Source organism: Semicossyphus pulcher, unplaced genomic scaffold, assembly GCF_022749685.1.
Source record: "Semicossyphus pulcher isolate SPU_LCO1_2020_fin unplaced genomic scaffold, fSemPul1.0.p SCAF_1, whole genome shotgun sequence".
NCBI lineage: Eukaryota > Metazoa > Chordata > Actinopteri > Labriformes > Labridae > Semicossyphus > Semicossyphus pulcher.
Window position 1 is genome coordinate 2517795 of NW_027211603.1, and position 26137 is coordinate 2543931.

A 26137-nucleotide genomic window follows, 5' to 3' on the forward strand; every position below is an offset into this window, starting at 1 on the left:
TTGATCAGTTTTTCAGTGACAAAAACAAGCACGCTGATCAGGCACATTCAGGGTTACTTTGCAGCCATTATAGCCTGTCAATGCTGCCGACTAAAACAATCTAGTAGAACTATCCCAAAACTTTTTTAGACCCTAAATGTGTAAAAATAGGTCCAGGACTGACTGACAAAGACAGACAGAAAAGTCCTAAAATGTATAAAATAGCATTTAAAAGACATCACCTGACCCATCAGCTGTTTGTACATTTAAAACTTGTCACAGGAGCTGGTGATATGTGAGGGCTGGTGATGTGCAGAGAAGAGCAGTGATCTGACTATAGTGTGACCTCTGACCCCTGCGGTCAGGATGGTTTCCTATTGGATGGCATGTGTATACGTGTGTATGTGAGCGTGTATGTGTGTACATGTGTGTATATGTGTGTGTTTTTGTATTAAAGGTGCAGCTGCTGATTGGTGGAGCTCAGTTTCTGCTCCGCTCTGCAGGGGACGGATGTTTTACTGATCTGGGATCTTCTGTTACAGCTGGGTGGGGCCTCGGCTGTGCGGCTCCCCACTGCCGGGAGGGGGCGCTGTCACCAGGCTCCTCAGGTACACACAGGGGTTCCTTTTCCGCCCTGAGCCAGGGGTGGAGCCTGGAGGTGGAGGGGGCGGCGGCAGGGAGCCAGGGGGCCTTAGAGACGACATGAGTGGCTGCATCTCAGGCGCTGCTCCTCCCTCTTCCTCCTCCTCCTCCTCGTCCTCCTTCTTCTTCTTCTCTGGGAAGCGGAAGGAGCCCTGCGACAACTGAGCTGCGATGGAGGTGGTGCTTCCCAAAGCGCTGCCTGGCGGGGTGTAGGAGGCTGGTCGCGGTCCTCCCAGTCTGGAGAGGGCGCTCACACGGGGGTGGACAGGCTCGGCGGGGGCGGGCGGGGAGGAGATGCTCTCCAGGGAGGAGATGCTCTGGTTCCAGGCCTGCTGGAGGTCTACAGGGATGATCTTTGTGGCCTCCACAGACACACAGGGGGGAGGAGAGCCAACACTGCCCTTCCACGGCAGATGACTGTCTCCACTGGGGGGTGAGGCGGGGGTTGCTCCTGGACTCTGAGGCCCGTCCAGAGCTGCAGGGACTGAAGGAGGAGACACAGCAATTACACCTCAGTAACACATCTGAAAACACCTCTTTTTTTATGTTTGTGGCCACCAGGGGGCAGAAGAACTACATCAATAACGCTCGTAACGCACTCCAGGACGACCTGTTATCACATGACAGAATTTCACTGTACACAGTAGCAAACTGCATCCTCTGATAAAGACATGATAGACAGATAGAGACATGGTTCATGCTGGTATTTTTCACTGAAGGAGCCGACCTCTAATTACAGTGTGCATGTGAACAGCTGTGTACCTCCACACAGCAGCACTGACAAACACCAGACCTCTGTGATTGCGTCAGGCCTTTATAGAGTCCATCTGTTGTCATGAACTCTTCGATTCTGTCGTTGGAAATCCAAGAGTATAATAATATATGACACCTTTTCAAAACATGGACAAGATGCTTCCTAAAAGGCCCAAAACAATCTATGTGTGTGTGTTTGTTTGTGTGTGTGTGTGTGTGTGTGTGTGTGTGTGTGTGTGTGTATAAGTGTGTTCTTACCGGATTGTGGTCGTTGTTTTGGTGTCTCCGGCTTGCGAGCAACGAAGGTGATCCCGACGTCTTCCTCCTTCTCAGGGTCTGAATGTTCTCCTTTCTCCTCCTCTGACTCCACAGGAACAACCACTGGATCTGAACACACACACACACACACACACACACACACAGGTTTTTTATATGTATTTATATCTACATACACATGTTTCACTTTTAATGAGGCTGTGTGGTGACAGCATCAACTTTGCTCTTCCAGTAATGATGCAGTGATGTGGGTGTGATCCCTCCCTCTTGTCCTCCCTCCCTCCCCTCAGTGTCTCTCTGCTTACTTTTGTCCTGCCAGCTGACGTTGCGTCTGGGTTTGTCGCCGCCGTCCTCTTTGGCGTCGGATCCTCGGCGCTGTAAGAAGCAGATAAAAAAACAACAACACGTCAATCAGTTAACCTGCAGCCAAAACAGGAAGCAGCCGGCCTTGTCTTACATAACATCAAGATCAAAGCCGCTGTGATTAAAGGACCACCTGACAAATGTGGCGGTAAAGAACATGATGCTCTGAGTGTTTCTGACCTTCTTCAGGCTTCGCTCCTTCTTGTGTCGTTTGTGTCGGCTGGATTTGAACGTCTCCATGCGGCTCTTCATGTTCCTCTGAAACACCTCCCGGTCCTGACGCTCCTTCTCCCCGAGAGGCATGAAGTGACGGCTGTAGTGGGACTGGTACTGCACACACACACACACACACACACACACACACACACACACACACACACACATGTACACAGTAAACATTGATTCGTTTTCTGTCGATTTATAAGGAAGTATTCTTAGTAATCGTCTGATCTGACTCCGGGTCAGTCCTGTGTGTGTGTGTGTGTTACCCGTCTCCTTGGCTTGTACAGGTTCTCTGCGAGGACGTGGTGTGACTCGCTGTCCTCCTCCACTTTGGCTCCGGGGACGTTATCGATCACCTGCAGGTCCAGACAAACACCGCTGCCGTTCTCACGCCTGGAACACAAACACAACACACGATTAGCATGATGCTAATAACACGAGGCTAGAATAGCTCAGGCCTGCGTATAACAAATATGATGTCTGTAAAGGACTTCACCACGTCGATCATCAGGTGACTCACAGGTAGTTGGTGACGTTGGTGACTTCGGGGAAAGAGGCTCTGCTGGCCATGGAGGGAAGAGACAGTCTGGCTGAGGTCAGGACGTTCCCACCCTACACACACATAGGTCAAAGGTCAACCATTCACCAATGATTCAACATATAAAGACAATAGCTGTGTCTCAATCACGGGGCTTCATCCTTCGGAGGCCGCATTTCAAGGCTCCTTCAGATTTTCCCTTCCTTTTGCCCGGCCATGAAGGATCCATCGGGTGCATCCTTCGCTGCCCAACGTATCCCGAGTTTCATTGCGCCACAATTAAACAAGATGGCGGACTCTTAAACGGCAGAGGAATACACTTTAAATGTTTCGGTTTCGACTCAATCAAACAGCTAGCGTTACACATGTTTAAGAAAATGAAAAGGCCCTTGAAACAAATTATCTTTAAAATAAGAGGTTAAGTTACGTGACGTTAGATATGCTAGCTAATTAGCCTGCTAGCTACCTGTTGCTAGGCTACAGAAGCAATGCTTTGTGATGCAAGATAAGGGCGGGAACAGGAAAGAGGAAACAGGAAATCCTCCATAGACCAGACCGTCTCATTTCAGTTCGGCTTTAGCGTCTACGGAGCTGTCTCATCCTCCGTAGACCTCGTCCTTCGAAGGCCATATTCTAAGTTATTTGATAATTAGCTACAGTTAGCAATCAGCTAACGTTACCATCAAACACTTCCAAGCTAACACATTACTGTTTAATAGTATTGCACAATACAATATAAACGGCATACATTTGTTGCTCACATTACCATTCCTGCAACTGCAGTGATAGTATGTTAGCTTACTACCTAGGTAGGCTATGCTAATTATGTAGCTTGCAAAAAGCTAGTATAAAGGAAAAGCTTACATTCCAAGCAAACAGTACAGTTAGCAAGGTATTTAGGCTTTTCCACTTGTACCTTGTAACACTGTCTAACTGTATTAGCCAAGAAGTGGTTACACACTAATGTTAGCTGTTGTCTGATGGTAGCTAATGAGCTAATGAGTAATCAAATATGTTGTTTAAATCAAAACAAGGCCCGATTTCCACTAGCCATTGTCTTTTCAGTTGGTGATCGATCAGGAAGTGGTGAAATGATATCAATTGTAAGATACACACCGGAACACAGCCGCATGACTTAAAGTATGACCTTTCCACCCTCAATGTGACATCAGAGGAAAAGTGGCCGCCGTGTGAAAATGGTTGAAAGTTAAAAGCATCTCCTCTTCCTTTTTCTCTGTCTGTTCAGTGGTATTTTAACAGTTTCTCCCTTTGAAACCACATTTCCCAGAATACCTGCAAGGACAACTTGCTCAAGGACTTCTGCAATAGTTCAAGTCTTTTCCAGGATTTTGAACTGTTTTTGCTGACTTGTTTTCTTATTTATGCCCAACTTGTGTATTTATCTTGTCTTCTGAATGGTTGCTATAAAAAATTTTTTAATTCTGGAGTCGTTTAAGGTTTTGTTGGATGTTTGCAGCTGAACCAAGCCTCAGATCAGTGAATCATTACGGCCACACACGAAGGGTTTCACTTAGATTTGCTGTGTTGACATTAAAGTTTTATGGAACCTTCCTGCAAACATTTTCTTGCCTCAGTAAATCTGTTTCATGTTGTTTTAGTCTGCACTGAGTTGGTGGGCTGATACATAAAACTCAGCTCCCAGCTGGACACTAACTTCAACAGAGAGACTGGTCGATTCTTGTTTGTAGCCTGACTGTGTTTTATAACTTATAACATTAAAACCAGAGAGGGTCAACTGAGCCAAGAGCTGCTACTTAGTTTCAGTGCTTAAAGGCTTATTTCTGACTAAAACTGTGAAATAAAACTAAACTGTTTTTTTTTGTCTTCTTGTTAAAAGGTTAAATCGTTTTTTTAGACCAGAAACAGCCGTTATAGCGCGTTCTTCAAAGCCACCAGACTCCATAGAATAAAACAGTAATTTGACCTCACAGGACGCAGACGTTGCGGCCTCGATTGGCTGGATTTTGTGTCATTGTGTGTTACATAAATATTGCGTTCTAAATCTATCTAAATCTAAAATAACCATTTATAACACCAAAGTTACACAATAAAACAAGTAAACTAAGAAATTCAAGTAACGACAAACCAGAAATTATAAGAGGTTAAATAACTGTTTTTTCAATGGAGTCTGGTGGGTTTGAAGAGAGCGCTGTAGCGGCTGATTCTGGTTTAAATAATAGCATTTTAGCCTTTAACATACAGGTCTATCTTTGCAGGGGTCACTACTGTAATGTTGCCAGTGGAAAAATAACAGGGCTCTCCACCTTGAGAGTTTCTCCCCCTCCTCCTTCCTCGCCCTTCCTCCCCCGTACCTGGTCGATAACACTGATGGCGTCCCTGATGTTGATCTTCTGATAAGCCTCCCATAGCTCACTCTTCCTGTAGACAGACTTCCTCAGCAGCAGCTTACTCAGGTAGTTCTTATCAAACTGCTCCCATCTGAGAGACAGACAGAGTTATTGTTAGTATAGTTATTGTCTCTGCTCAGGCACAAACATACGTCACAAGTGTGTGAGCGTCTCATGCTCACTCAGCTGTGAACGAGGGGCTCCCCCTAGTGTTCAGTCTCATTCATTACAATGAAACAGACATAGAGGGCACACATTGTAGTATTGGAGTATAGTATTATTCCCCACCAAAAAACACGTAGAAGTTAAATATAAATTTCGGATCAAATACAATGAGGGGGGGAAAAAACGGTAAATATGGAGGCTATTTACACAAATATATGCATTGGCAACCCTTTTACTACATAATTTAAGTTATATAAGAACAGAACAAACATAAAAGTTTCAAACATTTCATACGAAAAACAGAACAAAGACTGAAACAGACACAAAGAAGAATTAAAGACGCCAAATGTGTACTTTAATCCTAATTATAATCATATTTTACAAAGGAACAAACATAAGAATTGCTCTATGACAAAAAGGATGACAAAAAGCAATAAATAAAGAAGAACACTGGGAATCAGTAAGGAAGTGTTCTGGTTTCTGTCTGAGTAATATTGACCAATCACGTATCAGCAGGCTTCAGCGTATGCAGGATAAACAGTCCGTGTGGAGAGATGTAATGACATCCCGGCTCCCATCAGCGTCATCTGACAACGATTTAGCTTCTTATTAATCTCTGTTAACAGACATCTGCAGCAAGTTCAGCTAACAATCTGTTCTACTTAAAAAATTCAACTTGATGCTGTGTCATGAAGAGCGGATAAGTGTTTAGATTTCCAGACTTCCTCGAACGCATCATAAATGATGGCTCCGCCCTCCGTTCAACAAACTTGTCATTTTAAAGTAGTTTTCTTCTCCTCTTGAGGACAGACCTGGCAATGCTTCATGTTGACTTGTTCCTAATCTGCATCATGATGTTGTTATTTCAGCAAACTGAAGAGCCGTTAATTAAAGTCGATCACAAGAAAATCTGTTTCTGTTTGTGCTTCATCCCGCTGCAGTAAGCCAGAGTGCAGCCTCTGTGTAACTTACTGTTTACAGTGAGACTGAGACTCAGCACAGACAGATGAACGGGCGCTCCTCCGGGGGATGGAACGAACCGAGAGATGAAGCGTTTATTTAGCAGACACAACTGGAGGGAGAATTTCACTTCACTTTGATCTGAACACACGGTCGCTTCTCGAGCTGCTGACTGGACTGTAAACAATGCAGCGCACGGAGAAGGAAGTCTTGGCTGGAAGTCGTCCATGGTTAAACACTGGCTAAACTGGGATGCCTGACATGTTCTCTGTTGTACTCCCTCTATTATATTTCTTCAGTTCAAGAGGAACATTCGCACTGCTTTGAGAAACACTGACTCAGAGTACACACGTTACCGTGACTAAAGTGTATTATAATGCTGAAACACTGAATCACTGTGACCCCAGTTTAACTGTAGTTCAATGGACTCACTTGTCTCTCCAGTGATGATATCCCTGCAGTCCTGCGATGTCCTCCACAGCGGTCAGGATGTGGTCGAACGCCTGAAAATATGAAAGAAAAATCAGCAGAGGAAGACTTTAAAGAGAGGGTGAACCTTTGCAGAAAGCTAGTAAGAGGATATTGAGCACCAGAGGGGAAAAGGTGGATGAGTTCTCCTTTTAAATTGCTTTTAGATGAAAGTGTGAATTAAAAACTTCTCAGCGTTTTGAGGATATAAAGAGTTTCCACATTTATTGAAGGTCAGTTGGTACTTTCTTTCAGAGGGATACGTTGCTGGTTTGAATCCCTGCAGCTGGATAAAGTGCATCTTTATTCCTTTAGGTGCCTTTTGTGTGGTCAGGTCTTTACACTTGGATGTTAGAGCGGTTTGACGATGAACGTGACGTTTAAGATGAAGAAGAAGAAGTGAACTGACCCTCTCGTGGATCTCCTCGTTGATGGTCGGCTTCCTGCTGGTGGATCGAGGAACTTTGAGCCAGTTGACGAGCGGTTTGATGGTCAGACCCTGTAAGAGAAACGCACACAGTATTCAATTATTTTTGCAACCTCCTTCGACAGCGTTGAAAAGCTCCCAAGTGTTCCCAAGTTCACACCTTTCTGTATGATATAATAATCTACGGTTCAGGTCCTTTTTTAAATCAAACTGCAGCAAAGCAACTGTATCAAAAGAGTGACTCAGTGCAGGTGCAGAAAAGGTGAACAAAGTGAGAGAGAACAGCTCAGCCTCTCTCCACTGACGATAATGAACTGAGTGAGTCTCATCAACACAAGCAAACAGAGCTCATTAACCTGAGCAGCTCATAGAAACAATCACGCACAGATACGGAGCTGCAGGGTGATTAAACCCACTTACTTTATTATAATATATAAAGTATTTACATGTGAAGAGTCATGATTAAGAGAAAGAAACATCCGTCATGGTTTAATGAAATCAGCTTCTGTTGCAGGAAAACATCACACCGTTATTAAAACGATACAGAGAATAATCAAGAGAGAGAAGCGTGTGTTTCAGTCTCTGTGATTCATGATGGGAAAGTAGAAACACTCGAAGGAAGTCTGAACTCATGTATTTAAACACTTCAGATTTAGTGTCTATTTACACAGTTAGATGTAAATACACACTAAGTCAAGGAGCTGCTCCTGCCTCTGACTTTAGTTCCCACATGACGGTGATTCAGGGCGACTCAAACATACATGAAAATAAACATGTATTATTATTTTATCCAAACGAACCTGATGGTAACGAGGACTCTGATGGACAAACAGGATAAATCTCTAATCTTAGACCTGAACTCGTCCCATTGCTGCGTCTAAAGACCAGATGAACCGGACTGCTGCTGCTAAGCTACGGTACATTTTTACTTCATTTCAATCGTTACAGCGCTGATCTTGTTTCCGAAAAAACAAACATGTTAAGTTTTGATCATTTAATTGATTTGATAATCTGAAACTCTTAGTGACCTTGTGGTTCCACTAAAAGCTTTAAGATCTGTAACACGTGGAGCATCTAACGGGGGATCAACATGTGGAACACTTTACCTGCAGGGCTCAAACTGGGATCCTTTTAAACCCACACAAACAGCTTCTGAAGAGGGCTCAGTCATCGGGTCGTGTTTGATCTTGTGCGTCCTGATTTACGGTGTTTTATAGTGTGACAGATTGTGTTTTGTGTTGTTTGTTCTTTACTGTCCATTGTATATTAGTTGTTGTTTTTTATGCATTAAAAGGCCAATCTAGGGACGAGCCTTGCAAATTAGCTCAGGATATAACTGCTTTTGTGGGTGGCATCGGTTTACTTGCTTCACATTTGCCCTCATACAAATAGACATTAAATACAATGAATCACACTTTCCTTCATTTGTCCCACAAATCCAAAACTCTTCTATGATTCTACTGTCATAAAATGCAAAGAAAAGCAGCAAATCCTCACATTTAAGAAGCTGGAACTGAATGTTTTATCCATGTCTGTTTTGGTCATCCATTGTTTAAACTTGTTCCCCTTTTATTCTGTATGTTTTCCTGTTTTATTCCTACATTGTTGTGTATTCTATTGTTGGGATTTCATGTTTTGTAAAGCACTTTTCAATCACTCAGTGCAGCTCCAAAAGATTCTTAATTAATTAGATTTAAAAATAATCAAACCAGAAGCTTTATACGATCACAGGAGTCGATGTCGTTCCTACCTGGAACATGACGGTGAAGAAGACGACCACGATCGTCGTCGCGACAAAGTAATCCTTGGCTTTGACCTGCTCGCCGTCCAGCAGCACCACCAGAGCGAACGCCACCGCGCCTCGCAGGCCGCCGTACGACATCACCACCTGGTCGATCTTGTCCAATGGGACGAGGCGGAAGCGGTTCAGGACCCAGGTCTGACCGATCACACCTGGAGAACAGAGGTTACCTGAGGTCAGGACAGCCACCATTTCATCAATTAGAGCCCCAAACCGCACCTAAAGGATGAAGCTGCAGGATGCGTGAGGAGGTTTTTAAGAGAAGTACTGTAACATCTTAAAGCTTTATGTAAATATCTGCAGCTCCACATTTAAACTCAACCGTCAGCAGGGAGATTTGAAGGAGAGGAGAGGCTTAAAGGTTGAAAGGGAGTCTGGGATCAGTGTGACATTTTAACCTGCACAGGAGGGAGCAGTGATCAGCATCACAACCTCTTTTAGCTGTGGAGCTGAAATGTCACAATCGGAGGCTGAAATAGAAGCTGAAGCTCGCCCAGCTCAAAGAGAGTTCAGATATTGTTTTCTTTCTCCTCTGTAAAAGGGTTAGCACTATCTTGTATCTTAGTGACGGAGGGAGTGACTGACCCATCGCTCTGAAGATGAAGATGAAGATGAGCGTACAGGACACCAGGCCGGTGTCCCAGGCCCACTTGGACTTGTCCACCGCTGAGATCCCCAGGAAGATGAAGATGATGGTCTCAGCGATGCTGGCCAGAGTCTTCATCGTGTACTTCACCGTCGTCCGAGACTTCTGGGAAATGTTGGCCTCCACGTACTTATTGGCACCGATACCACAGAAAGTCATACTGAGGAGAGAGAGAAGAGGTAGAGCGAGGAATAATGAGCCTTTTCTTCATTGGCTGTGCTGTGAACTACCTACAGATATAACGAACCCACATAACAGTCGAATTACCGCCCTGCGGTTGTACGCCTCCACCAACTCGTCAAGCTGAAGTGACATTTCCGTCTGTGTAGACTCTGGATGTCGGAGTTATTAAACAAAAGGTTTTAAGTGTTGTTTTGGTGAAATGGATGTTAATACAATAACGACATGTTTGATTCCAGTGAGAAATATGCTGCCCTTACTTAGAGACTACGTTTCCAGAGGAGGAGAGAGAGCTTTGACACATGATGCAATCATCATCACTTTAAGTTTAATATTAGCAGATCAAGAGCTCGTTTGATGACCAGAGGAGCAGGACGCCCCCTGTCCTGGTGTCATCCGGTGAGAGGAAGTGAACAGGGTGGATTCATACAAGTACCTTGGGGTCTAAATCAATCACAGTGACCTTGACTTTTGACATTTGACCACCAAAATCTATCATTCTTAAATCCAAGAGGACGTTTGTGCCAACTTTCATCATAATTAGCGTTGGAATTCTGGAGTTATAACCACAAACGTGTTTTGTGAGGTCACAGTGACCTTGACCTTTGACCTCCAAAATCCAATCATCTCATCTTTAGGTCCAAGAGGACAATTGAGCAAAAATTCAAAGAAAGTCCCTCCAGGCGTTTCTGAGGTATCGTGTTCACAAGGATGGGACGGACATCCCCAACACGATGCCTCCGGTCACGGCTGTCGCGGTGTGGAGGCATAAAAATGACAAACCCCTCAAACCAGCGCTCAACCTCAACTGTGCATCTCACACAGAAAACAATTCATCACTGCAAAGGTCACAGCCTTTCCACCACAGCTGATAAACACGTTAGCATGCAGCTCTGGGCCTCACATCACATCTACATTTGACCTTTTGGAGATCCAGAAGTTCATTTCACGTTTACTGCATATAAAAAGGATCAGATTTTTAATGTTCTGTAGGCTGAATGTTTCTCTTTTTATTTACAGTTAGGGACTCACGACAGAATGGCAGACAGGGAGAAGAGCTCTGCGGTCAGGTAGGCCAGGTAGACGAGCAGGAAGACGAAGAGCGGCTCGATGATGCGGACCTTCTTGGTGAAACGAGTGATGAAGCCCAGGATGACGGCGAACACCAGGCCCACCATGGTGCCCCCGATGCTGACGATGAGGAAGGAGGCTGCAGAGGAAGAGGAGGGAGGTGAGTGACAGAAGAGTCTTATAATGAATTTGTTCCTTTCAGTGGACTCACCGACTCCTTTGAAGTAATCTGCAGTCTGAACGTTCTCTGCTCCCACCTCCACGAAGGAAATGTAGACTTTATAGAGAACCTAAGGAACAGGGACAGTCATCAGATTACAGGTATCCATAAGTAGAGGCACAGCTGGGTTCTAAAGGGATGGTGCTCTATTCAGTGTGTTTTCTCAAGGTTGTTTTTCCGAGGACACACTTCACCTTCTTTCCCTTTTTGAATTCAGTCAAGGATTTTGTGTCTTTTGTGTTTCAAGCCACTTTCAGAATAAGGAAAAAGATAACCGAAGTCAAACCAGTGAAAACAAAGAGGTGCTGGATACAGCAACAACAACATGAAGACAGTCAATAAAAATACCTGCACTGAGCTCAGTCTCTTTAGTCGTGACAGCTGGATCTAACGCACACCTTCCTCTGGAAATGATCAGCTGTAGTTGCTCGGTGCATCAGTGAGAAATACAATGAGTATATAAGCGAGACAATAAACCAGAGTTCTTTATATTTTCACTGGCTTTAGTGGCTTTTTTTCGTGACCTACTGAATAATATTCATAGTGCTACATCATCCACATTACACGCTAACAGAAAACTATCATTATAAATATATTCACAAGTAAATGGGCTGTACTTAAATAGCGCTAGTCTTTGCGACCACTCAAAGCTGCTTTTACACTACATGTCACATTCACCCATTCACACACACATTCACACACTGATGGCAGAGGCTGCTACAAAAGGTCAAGTGTCAATCAGTTATCACATTCACACACCATTGGCTATTAGGGCTGTCAACGAATATTCTAAATTCGAATATATAACCGAATTGTAATAAAAAACGGATATTCGGATATTAAAATTAATATTCGTTGTGACAAAAAAATCTGCACTAACGCGGCTGTTTGTCCTCACGCGCACTCTTGGTTACGGAGCATCCTTGAAAGCATCACAACGTCACAATAATACATTAATAATTATTAACTTTAGTCTCGCTGAAAAGAGCTAAAACAACAACCGTGTGGCGAGCGGTAATGATGTCGGAGAATTTAAATCCCGGCCCGGCCAGACAGAGAGATTCTCACCCCCAGCAGAACAGACAGGTGTAAGTATGTTGATTTTTTTTTTAAAGGCTATGTTTGAATAAATATACCTTCACAGACACAGCTCGCTTGGAACGCTGAATGTCCCTTTCACCGTAACCTTATTACTTAATTTGTTTATTTTGCAAGGTGTAGGATCTTATAAAAGTTACGTTTCTGTTTAAATCAATATATCTTTGCAAGTAAGTTTGTCTCTCGTTGTGTTGGTATGTCCTCTTGTGGACATATTGTGCAAAAATAGATATTCGAATAGTTCGAACATTTGTGGTTTTTTTGAAGGAATAATCGAATGTCATTTTGACAGCACTATTGGCTATGCCATTGGGAGCAATTTGGGGTTCAGTGTCTTGCCCAAGGACACTTTGACATGTAACATGTCGTTACTGTGGAAAGACGACCGACTCTACCACTGAGCCACAGCCGCCCTTAATCAAGTTATTCTGATGTGTAAATCATCATCCTGCATTCATAGGATTACCAAATTTCCAGATTGCCAATTTGACGTCACAGTAAGAAACTTGCCGTACAAAACTTGGTGTATGGAACAAAACTCGGCGTACGAAAGTTAACGTTGGGTTGATGGTAAGATAAGATATGTTTTATTTCATGTGTTGCTTGCTCACATGTAAATTGTAATAAGGTGTAAGGGTTGTAACGGTTAGTTGGTGTTTACATAGAGTGACATACATTAGTTTGAAGAATTATTTATAAGCATGAACCTTAATAAAAGTCAGGTAATGCAATATTTTAGGGGTTTTGGTGCAGCAACAAGTCTTGAAACAGCTTTTGACGTGTTGTTTAATGCCTCGGAGAATTATGGGACTGTCTTGGGTAAATCTGAGAAACGTGAAAACTTTGTCTGCACTGAAATAATGAATTCAAAGCAGAAACTTCTTGTGCACTAATTTAGTTCATCCCCAAAGTTTAACAGACTGTGTGGCACAGATTGAGACTTTTTTTCTTTGTAGCAACAGAAAGTGGATTTTGGGAACTTTTGCTGAGCCACGGTGACGTCATCAACTCTAAAACACGGATGATGAAATGACAGAGAAACTTCAGCGCGTGCACCACTGAGCCTGGGAAAACAAGCCGACCCTCCGTCTCTCTTCGTCTGTCTTTCTTTATGGGATTGCAGGTCACAGCTGCCGGTTTCCCACACTTTGGATTTCCCACTTGTTGGTGGGATTAGTTCATATTCTGAGTGCTGCTGGGGATTAGAAAAGTGCAGAGTTAATCTGCTCAGAACTGTTTAATCTCTGCTTTCTCGAAATGCTACAGAGTAAATGTGAAGTTTTTTAGCTCTTCTTGCTTCTGTCGGTGTTTTCATCAAGCGTCTGTCGTTACTGTGGCAAAAACTTGACGCATTTAGGGAATCAGTTTTTCACTTGCTTTTGTCCTATTTGCAGTAACATTTTTAAAATCATCGGCCTGGTGTAGACTTCATTCAGAAATATGCAGCCATTTAAAACATTTATAAAACACTTAAATAATCTTTGTAGCTTTCTTTATACCAATCATGGATCTATTTCAACAAACAGTGGCACACAGCATGCCAGAAATAAAAACCTCATGTTCAAAACCTTAAAAATAGCATAAAGCCTCTACTTCTGCAACAGCTCAAAAGCTTTGTTGAAACAGCTGATAAGCATGTTTGAGTGAACAGGTCATTGAAACATTGAGACATAGCTGTTATAAGTTGTGTAAAATAGACCAAACACAGCTGATCAATTCTCAGTCAGAGACATCGCCTGGTATTTATTTAATACGTATATATTTACAATAAAAAGGCGACTTTTTGGACTCATTCTGGTCAATCGAGATAAAGAGCAAAACAGAGGAGCAGAGAAAGAAAATAGTAACATCTTACAATTTTTTCCTACTGCAGGTGGTATGATTATATTTCCCAAAGTGTACACATTCAACGCACAGAGAGTGGTCAACAGTAAAAGGCAATGAATTATAAAAAATAACGATGTTTTAATTAGTCTAAGTAATGCTGTTTTTTAATGACAAACTGTTGTGCTATGATCGACTTTATGCTCCTTTTGGACTTGGACATTGCCGATACCGAGTACCTATATGAGTACTTATTAATAACATTACAATACAATGACTTAAAATACAATGCCTTTGATAGCATGTTTTATTTTCATCAGGTGTTCCTCACTTTCTTACTGTAAAGAAGTTAAATCCATCAAACTGCAAACCGCTGCTAGCTGCTAGCTGCTAGCTTACTCCTTGAATTCTGTTGGTTTGATGTTTTCTACCCCTCCTCTTCACACGTCAGCAGTGCATAGTTTGCTGTCTGCCCTTCTTTTATCATCATTGTTTATCTTGAAATATCTCCAAACTGCCGCCATTGCTCCTCCTCAGCCGACGTGCTCAACCAACGAGAGGCTAACGTCACGCTGTGAGCAGGTAAGGCATAGTTTTATGACTATGATTACAAGTATTTAAGCTCAGTATCTGCATTCCTAGTTAAGAGTTTAGAAAAAAGTATTTTAAGCAAATGTAAAAGTAAAACATCTTTAATTGGACAGAATATTCAGGATATAAACCACTCTTACCATATTCACATGGTGGCCATTTTCCTCTGATGTCAGGTTCAGGTTAGGAAGCTCAAATGCTGTTATAATGTCATACAGTAATTTTCGTTTTTACACATTTGAACTGAAAAGACAATGTTTAGTACAATTCTGGAGGGATTTCAGGCCATATTTGGATATATCTGAATCTGAATCTGAAGCAAGTAGCCAACATAAACAACAGAGAATGTTAGCAAGTAGCCACTTTCTTGCTAACGGTTATTTTAGCTTTCTATTGTGTGGTACAACACCTTCAGTCTGTCATTTAAGCATTCAATTACCTCAGGAATGAATTTATACCGTTTCTATCTCATCGTATATCAAACTCTAATGTTAGCTTTAGCCATCCTAGCTAACAATAGTGTTAGCTAGGAAGTTCTGACGTTAGCTAATGGGTTATCAAATGTGTTGTTTCGACTTGAAAAATGGCCCATTTTCCTTCTGGATTTTCCCTCTTTGTTGTCTTTTTAATTACAGATAAATCTGTAAGAGATTAAATTATAACAATTTGCTAGATTTCCAACATTTACATAAGACTTAAGACTTAAGACTTACAACCTGTAACACAGCCGTATGACATTTTGAGCATTTGAGTTTCCCACCCTGAGCTGAGGAAAATGGCCGCTGTGTGAATTTCATAAATAAACATCTGTGTTGACTGACAGCAGTCTTACTCTGCCTTTAAATAAAATTTAGATCAGAGAAAGTTTGAGGTACAATATCTGTGCGGTACTGTAAATACTACCACAGATAATATGATTTTTGAGGATCCTTTAATGAGCGGCAAAGATTGTGCCGCTCCCTCATATTTTACTTTGAATGTTTGGCCATTTCATTCTCTATTTTTGACACAGTATAGCAGTGTTTTATATATTTGTCTTCTTAATTTGAGGTACAGTTTTCTTACTGTACAATCCTCATGCTGTGTTTATTGTTACGCACTAAAATACCAAGGCAAATTCCTTGTATTGAAAACCTACTTGGCAATAAAATAACCTGATTCTGATTCTTATTACGGCTCCAACAGGTCCAGCTGTTGCGTAATACTACAAATACCACGCTGCACATGGCGGTGGAGTAAATACCTCTGAGGACAGAAGGGAAATATGAGGAATAAAGCTCAGTAAACACTCACACAGTCAACAGTGTGTGGTGTGCTCATGATTTGACCTTGTAAGCCTCTCTGTTGCCATAGAAATCCAACAACTCACCTCACATGATGAGGCGTGGGAGTGTTTGTGTGCTATATATTTCTGCTGTGCGTATGTGTGTGTGTATTTGTCTCACCACAGTGACGGCGTCGTTCACCAGCGACTCTCCGAACACGATGATGAAGAGCGTGTCGTTGACGTGAACCTCCTCAAACACGGCCAACACCGCCACCGGGTCGACGGCAGAGATCAGCGATCCAAATAACAGGAAGTCCATCAAGTCAGCCTGCACGCGCTGGTCTGCAAACACACACAGTTTGAGGTTTAGTTGGAAAAGCAGAATTCCTCTTGTTTCCTGATGGGTACAATCAAAAGTCAAACATAAAAGAGACCTTGAGAGGAACATTCATTCAAACAAACGTACACAGACGGTGCAGAGAGTTCCCGATCAATCTGTCAATGGGGCCACCAATGTGCACTTTTTGCTGGTTTCAGTGCTTTTAGTTCCTTTCTCTTTCTCCCCCTACTTTGGTGCAACAAGTCCTCTTACCAAAATGAATGAAAAGGTCGATCGCAATGACTCCCAAAACTAATTGTGAAAAGGTCGCAGTTTGGTGACTTTGGTTGGGTTAAAATGAGTGTGTTAGCTGCGTCACTTAAGCACATGAAGTAAGTAACCATTACTTTTGTGACTAGCTTGACAACACTATGTAAATAACTCTGCCTTGACTTGTGGTTTTCACGTGTCACACAACCACCTGGGTGAAGTCTTGCAGGGTAAAACCAGTATTTTATTTACCCAACTTCAGGACATTTCTGCACACGTTTCTGAGTGAAAGTCTTGTGTGTTAAATTTGTATTTTTGATTACGTAATAACTAAATTCATGTATGTTATGTTGGTTCATGGCGTAGGTTACACAATAGCTGTGTCCCAATTCAGGGGCTGCATCATTTGAAGGCCGTATTTGAAGGCCCATTGCTGCACAGCAGGGCGTCAAAGGCTGTCCCATGTCAAAGGCTCCTTCAGATGCGGCCGACAAATGCGTCCTCCTTTTCCCGGGCCAAGAAGGATTCTTGGGGTGCATCCTTTGTGGCCCAACGTATCCTGATATTCATTGCACACCAATTCAAACGAGATGGCGGACTCTTAAACGGCCGAGGAATACACTTTAAATTTAAAGTTTCACCTTAAGTAGCGTACGTATGTTATTTTACATACGTGATATAGCAAGTTACATAGTCCTACATAACTAACTTAACTGTTACATTAATAATAAGTTAGTTTTTGATTTACATGGGACACGAACATTGGTCTCCCGGGAGAAAGTCATGCACTTTAAGATCTTCTGTACGAACCCATCAATTGTTAATAAACGTATACTGATGGAAGCCAGTTTAAGGAAGAATCAGGCATTATTGTACCGACTTTTTCTGTTTCTCTCTGTTCATCAGCATCCTTTATTCTCACGTGTCAGCTCAGTGTGTGCTCAGACTGACCTATGACCCCCAGCAGTTTGGCGGCGTACAGACAGAAGCCGGTGCAGAAAGCGTTCCACAGCGTTCCCACCACGGCGTACGTCAGGATGGCTCCCAGGTTGTCAAAGAAAAGGCGGGCGGGCATGAAGTACCCGGCATCGCCCACGATGGTCGGCAGCAGGAAGAGGAAGAAGAGGGCGGGCTCAAGCTGGTAGAGCTGCTTCTTATTGGCTATGAGGACGACTCCGCCTAGGACCAGACCCAGCAGGATCAGCATGCAGCTCTCTGGGACCACAGTGGTGAAGCGCTGGGAGAAGTGGAACACTGCAGGAGGAGAGACAGATGTAAAGACGTTTCACAGGACAAAGCTTTCTGTATTCAAAGTTGTTTTAATAGTTTTTTGTCCAACTGGAGGCAAAATATGGAGCAAATTTTGTAAACAGAGGTAAGATCACAAACCAACAATAACAACCCAAAACTATTATTGCTTCAACATATTGAATAAAGATGTGCTTTGCATCTATAATCACTGTTTCAATTTTAATGTATTTCTGCCTTTTACTTCGTCTTTCTGAGATTTGATGTTCCTTTAAGAACACCGGTGTCGGTATCGGGTGGTATCGGCACCCGAATACCACTTTATGGCTCGATGTTAGCCTTACACAAAAGTAAAATGTGTGGCAGTGTCATGTTTGTTTGTTAAGTACAACAAAGTTGAGTCTTAAAAAGAAAATGAGGAACGTCTGATGAAAATGAAACATGTTTTTAAAGTCATTAGGAGAACTGTAAAGATATTATGACGTACTCATATCAGCACTCGGTATCGGCAAGTACCAAAATGTAAGTACTTGTACTTGGTCTGAAAAAAAGTGGTATGGTGCATCCCTAGGGTGAACCCTTGTTTAAAATGGTGCCGAGGTGAAGACAACAAGAGAGCAGACACAAATAAAATCATCAGAGACGGCTCAGTGGTAGAAAAGAGAGAAAACATGGATAAAACAGGAAAATTCGTAATGATAAGAGATAAAAGGGCAAGAGAAATAAACGTATTAAATCAATAGAACAATAAAAAATAGTGAGAACAATTAAAGTGAAGAAGATCTGAAATTAAAACTTGGAATTGTCTCAGTGGAAACAGAAACAGAAAGCAGATCTTCCCGCTCTGTGTGTAATTTGGGAATCTGCAGGGTGAGCCATGACTGGGAGCGTGTGCGGTGAGTACCCACGTTAAAAGAAAGCAGAGTTGAGAGACAAGGGGGGAGGTTTTTTTTTTAAATTGCTTTATAAATAAATAAATATAAGTGCTGATCTCTCCTTATTGTGAGAGCAGGCAGGCCAGTTTTCTGTTAGAGAAGACAATGATGTGTCCCATAACGATCTCCAGAAATGAACCTTAGTGCTGAGTGATACACTGCATCAGGAGATGTGGGAGTTGTTCTGGCCACCGTACCGTAGATAACATCCTCATAATCCAACACAGAGAGGAAGACTGCTTCAATAGTTATTTTACTCGTAAATAAAAGGAAAGCAAGATTGATTTCTAAACACAAAGCCCAGTTTATATTAAAGTCTGTCGATGTGTGTTTTAAAGTAAGTTTTTCATCAATGCAAATTCCAAGGTGTTTATTGCACTCTCTCTCTATAATGGTGCAGATTCAATCTTAACACTGTCACAGTCAACATGCCTTGCTTTTGAAAACAACATCCATTTTGTCTTTGCGCAATTCAGGACCAGATTCAAGTTCTGCACGTGGTTTCGTCGGAGGTTAAATGATAGCTCAGAATTTAGAGTGTCTTTTATTTCTACACAAAGATAAGTTATTGTTTTCCCAACCAGCATGAACCCATCCCACTCTTGATTGGATGAACGAACCAAACAGAGGGTTCTGATTGGTTTCTTGAAAAAAACATGGCGCCTGCTGGTTCAGCTGATCATTTTACAATTAATCATTTGGTTTATAAAATGTTATAAAATGTTAAAGAATTCTCATCACAAATTTCCTAATGCTCAAAGAGACATCTTCAAAACCAAAACAATCCTTGTATCTAAAGTCCAGTTCAGATCAACAATGCACAGCGCGAAAAAAGGTTTCAGAATGTTGCAGAGAAAATTGCAGCGGTGTGAGCTGGTTAGTTGCAGAGCGTCTGAAGCCGTTGCGTGGAGTTGCAAAAGATTTGACTTCTAATCTCCAAATGCAGTTTTAGAACTGAATGATGTCACTATTTCACTTCGGCCAATCAGGAAACAGCATAAATTGGCGTAGGCGCCCTGTCTCTGGCGCTGCAGTAGCCACAGACGGCTCCAGATCCTCTCTTTCCAAACTCTCTGTCTTCACCGTTTATTAATCATTGTTACAGCTAACACTGTGAGCATGTCACTGTCATCCACTTCTTTTATAACGCTAAAAGAAATCCAGCTAGATAATTCATGTAACCTGGACCTAATGCTAACGTTATAGTATTAACGCAGAAGTAGTGGGGTATGTCAGTGCGTCGTTGCTATGGAGACGGTCAGCTGTGTCTGTGTGCGTTGCGTTGCTTTGATGTGAACGGCCCAGTTTTAGAACGTTTACGATCAGATGTCGGGGATTCTTTTGGCAGTTGCTTTGAGTCTCGTTGTGAATCATTGACCTGAACTGGCCATGTTTAAGAATCTGAAACCAGCAAATGTTGAAAATTTTGACTAGAAAATCTAAATATTTGTCACGGACTATTCAGTTAAACAAGTGACTGATGCAGCGCTAAACTCTGAGTCTGCTGAATGAATGTGAGCAGAGAAACACAGCTGCAGCTGCTGAGTCATCACTCTTTTTACACTTGATACACCTGAGTTAAAAAACGTGTTTTAAAGGCAGATGAGTCATAATGTCTCTTCTCTGATTGGTCGAGGCGTTTGACATAGACAACATGATGCGGAACATGGCCTTGGACACATATTTAGACATTCATCATTTAAGGTCAGCTGTGAGTCATGACAAGACAAGTGATCACACACACACACACACACACACACACAGGGACAGACATTAGCGACAGCCCTCATAAATCACCGTCAAGGACACAGAAACATCAAAGACTGAAGCGATCACAGTCTGTCTGACCTGCACAGAGCTCCGTCTCTGTTTCCTACATCTCACTGATGTTTTTTGTTTTTTTACGTGACGTAAACTTCATCAACTGTTTCTGTCGACTGCCGATCTCATCCAATCTTCACTACATCCTCCTGCCCTGATCTTCCCTATGTCCTACGATCTCCTCCAGTTCTTCACTATGTCCTCTTATCCTTTTCTACACCCTTCTTTCCTTCACTTCCTCCTCCTGTCCTTTACTACATCCTCCTTTCATTCACTACCTCCTCCTGTCCTTTACTACATCCTCCTTTCCTTCACTACCTCCTCCTGTCCTTTACTACATCCTCCTTTCCTTCACTACCTCCTCCTGTCCTTTACTACATCCTCCTTTCATTCACTACCTCCTCCTGTCCTTTACTACATCCTCCTTTCATTCACTACCTCCTCTTGTCCATTACTACATCCTTCTTTCCTTCACTACCTCCTCCTGTCCTTTACTACATCCTCCTTTCCTTCACTACCTCCTCCTGTCCTTTACTACATCCTCCTTTCCTTCATTACCTCCTCCTGTCCCTTACTACATCCTCCTTTCCTTCACTACCTTCCCTCATCCTTCAAATGGTTTTCCTTTTCTTAACTACCTCTGATCCATTGCATCCTACTTATCTTGACTTCATCCTCCTTTCTTATACCAACTCATGTCCTCCTTTCCTCCTTTCCATTCATCTCCTTCTCTACCTTCTCCTTTCCATCCTCCTCTCTTACCTACCTCTTCCTGTCCCTCACTCGACCTCTGCCCTATGTCCTCCTGTATTTACTATCTCCTCGTGTCCTTCACCATGTCCTCTTGTACTTTTCTACACCCTTCTTTTCTTTGATCTGTTTCTTCTTATCTTATCTACCACCTCCTTTCCTTCACTACATTCTCTTGTCCTTTACTACATCCTCCTTTCCTTCACTACATTTATAAAGTCCTTCACTATACCTCTTCTTTTCCTTCACCATCTCTTATTGTCCTTTACTAATTCCTCCTGTCCTTTACTACATCCTTGTGTTTTTTTACTACCTCCTCCTTTCCCTCACTACTCCTGTCCTTTGATACCGCCTACTGTCCTTAACTACATCCTGCCTTGACCTGTCCTTCACTTTGTCCTCCTTTCCTTCTCTCTTGTTCCTTTCTTCTTTCAAATCCTCCTGACCTTCAGTAAATCCAATACCTTCTCCAATCCTCACCATCTCCTCCTGTCCTTCACTCCTTCCTCACATCCTTCTCAACTTCCTCCTGTCCTTCACTACATTCGTCTTCCTTCACTACTGATTCAGACTGTGTACTCGGACAGCAGTAAACAGCCTTCAGCCACAGATGACAGCAGATATTAAATCTGAAATTAATTCCACCGTCTTTGTGTTAAACAAACATCTGGATGAAAATGTGAAGCTTCTGCATGAAGATGATTCTCTCTTTAACACTGAACCTTTCAGCAGCTGAGCCGGAAATGTGACCAGCTCCACTTTCTTTGTTAACTGTCTGACTCTTTTCATTATGACAATCTTCAAATTCCTGTATTCTTACTCAGACTCAAGCACAGAATAACAAGGCCTGTCTGACCCTGTGTGTTGATGGTTTTCTGCATGGGCAACTCTACTCCTCCTGAATGATGAAGATGGGGACTGGGAACATTACAACAAAGGGTAGGATGAAAATTTGTTCGACAAATCGTTAGATTAAAAAAAAAGACCTGGAATCTGGTGATGAAACTTTGTCAGGCCTTTTCCAAAGAAACTTTCTGCAGACAAACATTGAACACACACACACACACACAGGTTGGAGTAAATATAAACACACACACCCGCACACAGCTGAACCTCCCACACACCAGACGGACGACGAGGACAGAAATGCTGAGAACATTCAGCTGCTCTACATGAGGCTCTAATATTAACATCTAGACCAGAGAGAGTCACCGTGTTCAGAATGAGGCTGCTGATATTCTGTGTTTCTTCTCTTTATATTCAGTCACTGTAGTAAATGTATTCTTTAACTATTTAATTATTTAGTATTATATGTAGGGCAATGTAGTGACAGTGAAGAGAGATAGAGTGGAGTGTGATATAGTGCAATGTGATAAAGTTACAGTGTAGAGTAATGTGGTTAAACTGCAATGTGATGTAGCTTAAATGCACTGCAATATAATTCAAGTACAGAGTGTTGTAGTCAAGATATTTTACTTAGAGTGCATTTATTAACTTACAGTGCAGTGTGATCTAATAGTAGTGCAGTGCGATGTAGTTGCTGTGCAGTTATGTACTTACAGTTCAGCATGATGTAGTTACAGTGCAGTGTAATATAGTTGTAGTGCAGTGTAATGTAGTTACAGTGCAGTATGACGTAGTTACAGAGCAGTGTGATGTAGTTACAGTGCAGTGTGATATAGTTGTAGTGCAGTGTAATGTAGTTACAGTGCAGTATGACGTAGTTACAGAGCAGCATGATGTAGTTACAGTGCAGTGTAATGTAGTTGTAGTGCAGTGTAATGAAGTTACAGTGCAGTATGACGTAGTTACAGAGCAGTGTGATGTAGTTACAGTGCACAGTGATGTACTCACAGAGCAACGTGATGTAGTTGCAGTTATGATGCAGTTATGTAGCCACAATATTGTACTTACTGTTTATCTAGTCACAGTGCAGTGTGATGTAACAATAGTGCAGTGAGTGTTGTTACAGTACAGTGTGACGTAGTTACCAGGCAATGTGATGTAGTTACAGAGCAGTGTGTTGTTGTTGCAGTACAGTGTGATGTAGCTACCATACATTGTAATGTAGTTGCAATGTACTCTGATGTAGTTAAAGTGCAGTTTGATCTAGCTGCAGTGCAATGTGGTGTAGTTACAGCGTAGTTTATTTAGGTACTGTAAAGTATTATAGTTACCATGCAGTGTGATGTAGTTACAGTGTGCTGTGATGTAGTTGTAGTGCAGTGTAATGTAGTTACACAGTATGGCATAGTCACAGTGTAGTGTGATATAGTTGTAGTTCAGCGTGATGTAGTTACAGTGTGCTGTGATGTAGTCAGGGCAATTTAATGTAGCCACAGTGCATATAATGTACTTACAGTGCATTTATGAAATAACAGTGCAGTTTGATGAAGCTACAGTGCAGAATGATATAGTTACAGTGCAATGAGATGTAGCTACAATACTTGTTGATCAGTCTTTAATACTAAACAAAGTCATGTATAAAGAAGTCCATCTATGTTTGAATATGTTTTCATTGTTGGTCATTTGTTTATAGAAACCAGTACCCTGTATTGTAATTAATGCGCTGTACCTTTAACAGTAATATGCATCATTATACTGGACAAATATTATGTTTACTCTTATTTGATCTATTTAATATTAACTACATATACACTGTTATATGTGTATTTTTGCACAAAATCTTGATTCTTAAATGTCAGTATCTAAGAAGCAGTTAGGTTGTGCCTTGGTGGTTTAAGACAGGATGAGAGAGGACTGGACTCAGATTCAGATGAATGGACAGAGCCTCAGTGTGTGTGTGTGTGTGTGTGTGTGTGTGTGTGTGTGTGTGTGTGTATGTGTGTGTGTGTGTGTGTGTGTGTGTGTGTGTGTGTGTGTGTGTGTGTGTGTATGTGTGTGTGTATCTGGGTAACATGACCACAGTAATTAGCTGGATGTATAGCATGGTATTGTTCTGCAGAATAGTGAGTCACCAGCAGCTCAAGAAACATGACAGTCTGTGTATATATGTGTGTGTGTGTGTGCACGTGTGTGATGACGGTGGTACAAAATGTTTAACCAGAGACACAGAGAGAGAGAGTGAGAGAGAGAGTGAGAGACTGAGAGAGAGAGAGAGAGAGCCAGAGAGAGAGAGCCAGAGAGTCTGAATCCTGCTGGTCTGTTTCTGCTCTAAAAATCTTTAAACACACACACACACACACACACACACACACACACACACACGCACTGCTGTTTCCTTTATAGGTCTTAGTCTCTTTGATTTAATCATATTTTCTATTTAGCTACATTTCTCCTGGTCATTTATTAAATCCTTCACCCCCCGTCTTATACAACAGGAAATGATGGTGGGGAAGTGTAACAACATACTGTGTACAGAGGTGAACATGCTGACTTTTTGGAGATTATTTTTCAGTATCAACAAACTACTGACTGAAAACCAGCTGACAATCAGTGGAACGAGCTGCTGGGATTATCAGAGTGTCTCTGTGTCGACTTTCAGCTCACTAAACGGTTTGAAGGTGAAAAACAAGCAATTTCCTTTTTCAGTCTAATTCTGTTAAAGTAGAAACAAGATAAATGTGTTGTCATGTGTCATTACTGATCTCGACACTTAACCCTACACAGATTCTTGGAGTTGAAATGGAAGAATGATTATAGATGTTTTAATCAATATCTCTGTCTGTGTTAGAAAACCTTCATCCTCTCCAGGACCAGTGAGCTGCAATAGTTACAGAAGGTTCAGTGTGAACCTCTTCCTGTCTGACTCTGGCTCTTGATAGATTACCATTTGATATATAATTGCCTACTTATAGCCAATTTTCTTTTGCAGTCTCTTGGCAACAGAGTTTATTGATCAGACAGAAAATCAATTGATGAACATGATGCTGATTGATTGATGCTTTTCAAAGTAAAAGCATCCGGTCTCTCTGCTCTGATGGTTTGATTTTTAACCTAAGAAAACTTTTGTTGTGTTCTGGACTTTGGATTGATACTAATAATGAACAATCACTGACGGAAAGTTTCTCGTATTTTAGTTATTTTGTTAGGCTGAGTTAAAGTTCTGCTCAGAAACCAGTAAACCCAGCACATGTCTTCAGTCTGCCTGTTTTAAGGCTTCATTGGTGAATCAAACATTAACTCTGGTTAAAGTCCCAGTTGGACCAGTAAAGGTCCAGTTTGACAGACAAGCAGGACTTACAGATCTTGGCCACGCTGGCCAGCAGTAGCCAGATGGCGATGATGTACGGGGTCTGGACGTAGCTCCACTCCCACTGCACGATCCGGTACCCGCCGCCGTGATGATGATGCTCCCCCTCCTCTTCCTCCTCTCCGGGGCCGGGCGGTTCCTCCGCCACGGACCGGGCCAAGGCTACACCGGGCGCCCCGTACTCCGCTCGCCGCTGCGGGAGGAGGAGCAGCGGCGGGGCGGAGGGAGAGGCGGGGACCGGCGGAGAGAAGCCGTGCCCCGGCCCCAGGAGCGGCGGAGCGCCGGTCCCGGACAGGTCAGCGGCGGCAGCGGCCGTCAGCAGCAGCATCACACCGAGCGGCAGCATCTTTCCCCGGGAGCTCAGCGGGCTGACATCCCCGCCCCCATGGTCCTTTTATACCGAGACACGGAGAGGACACGGAGCCTCGGAGGAGGGCCAGCAGCCGGTTTACAACATCAACACAGTCTCACACACACACTCCCACACACATACACTCTCACACACACGCAGGCTCCTGCAAGACAAGGAGGAGGGGACACCGGAGCTGGACATGTGACCCGCCGGCAAACCTTTAAAGAGACGGAAACACTGCAGGTACGAACTTCAACAGGAGCCCACTTCTGCCACTGACCGACACGACATCAATATTACTGTAATACTACAATTAAACTTCTAAATGAGCCACATCTGGTGTGTTTCTGACGGCTCTTACGGTAGGAA

General features: G+C 42.6%; 1 protein-coding gene across 1 annotated transcript; it reads right to left on the minus strand.

The window, feature by feature from the left end:
• Positions 1-25762, minus strand: slc9a5 (solute carrier family 9 member A5). Its single transcript, XM_069671091.1, has 16 exons — positions 25408-25762; positions 17401-17703; positions 16039-16202; positions 11072-11150; positions 10822-10999; positions 9549-9769; positions 8913-9115; positions 7145-7234; positions 6700-6770; positions 5107-5233; positions 2756-2847; positions 2502-2628; positions 2194-2343; positions 1956-2025; positions 1633-1761; positions 1-1105 (listed from the first exon to the last, which is right to left on the minus strand). Exons 1-16 carry the CDS (start codon positions 25760-25762, stop codon positions 516-518), a joined length of 2949 nt encoding a protein of 982 aa, XP_069527192.1. The 3' UTR covers positions 1-515.
• Positions 25763-26137: the final 375 nt, after the last annotated feature.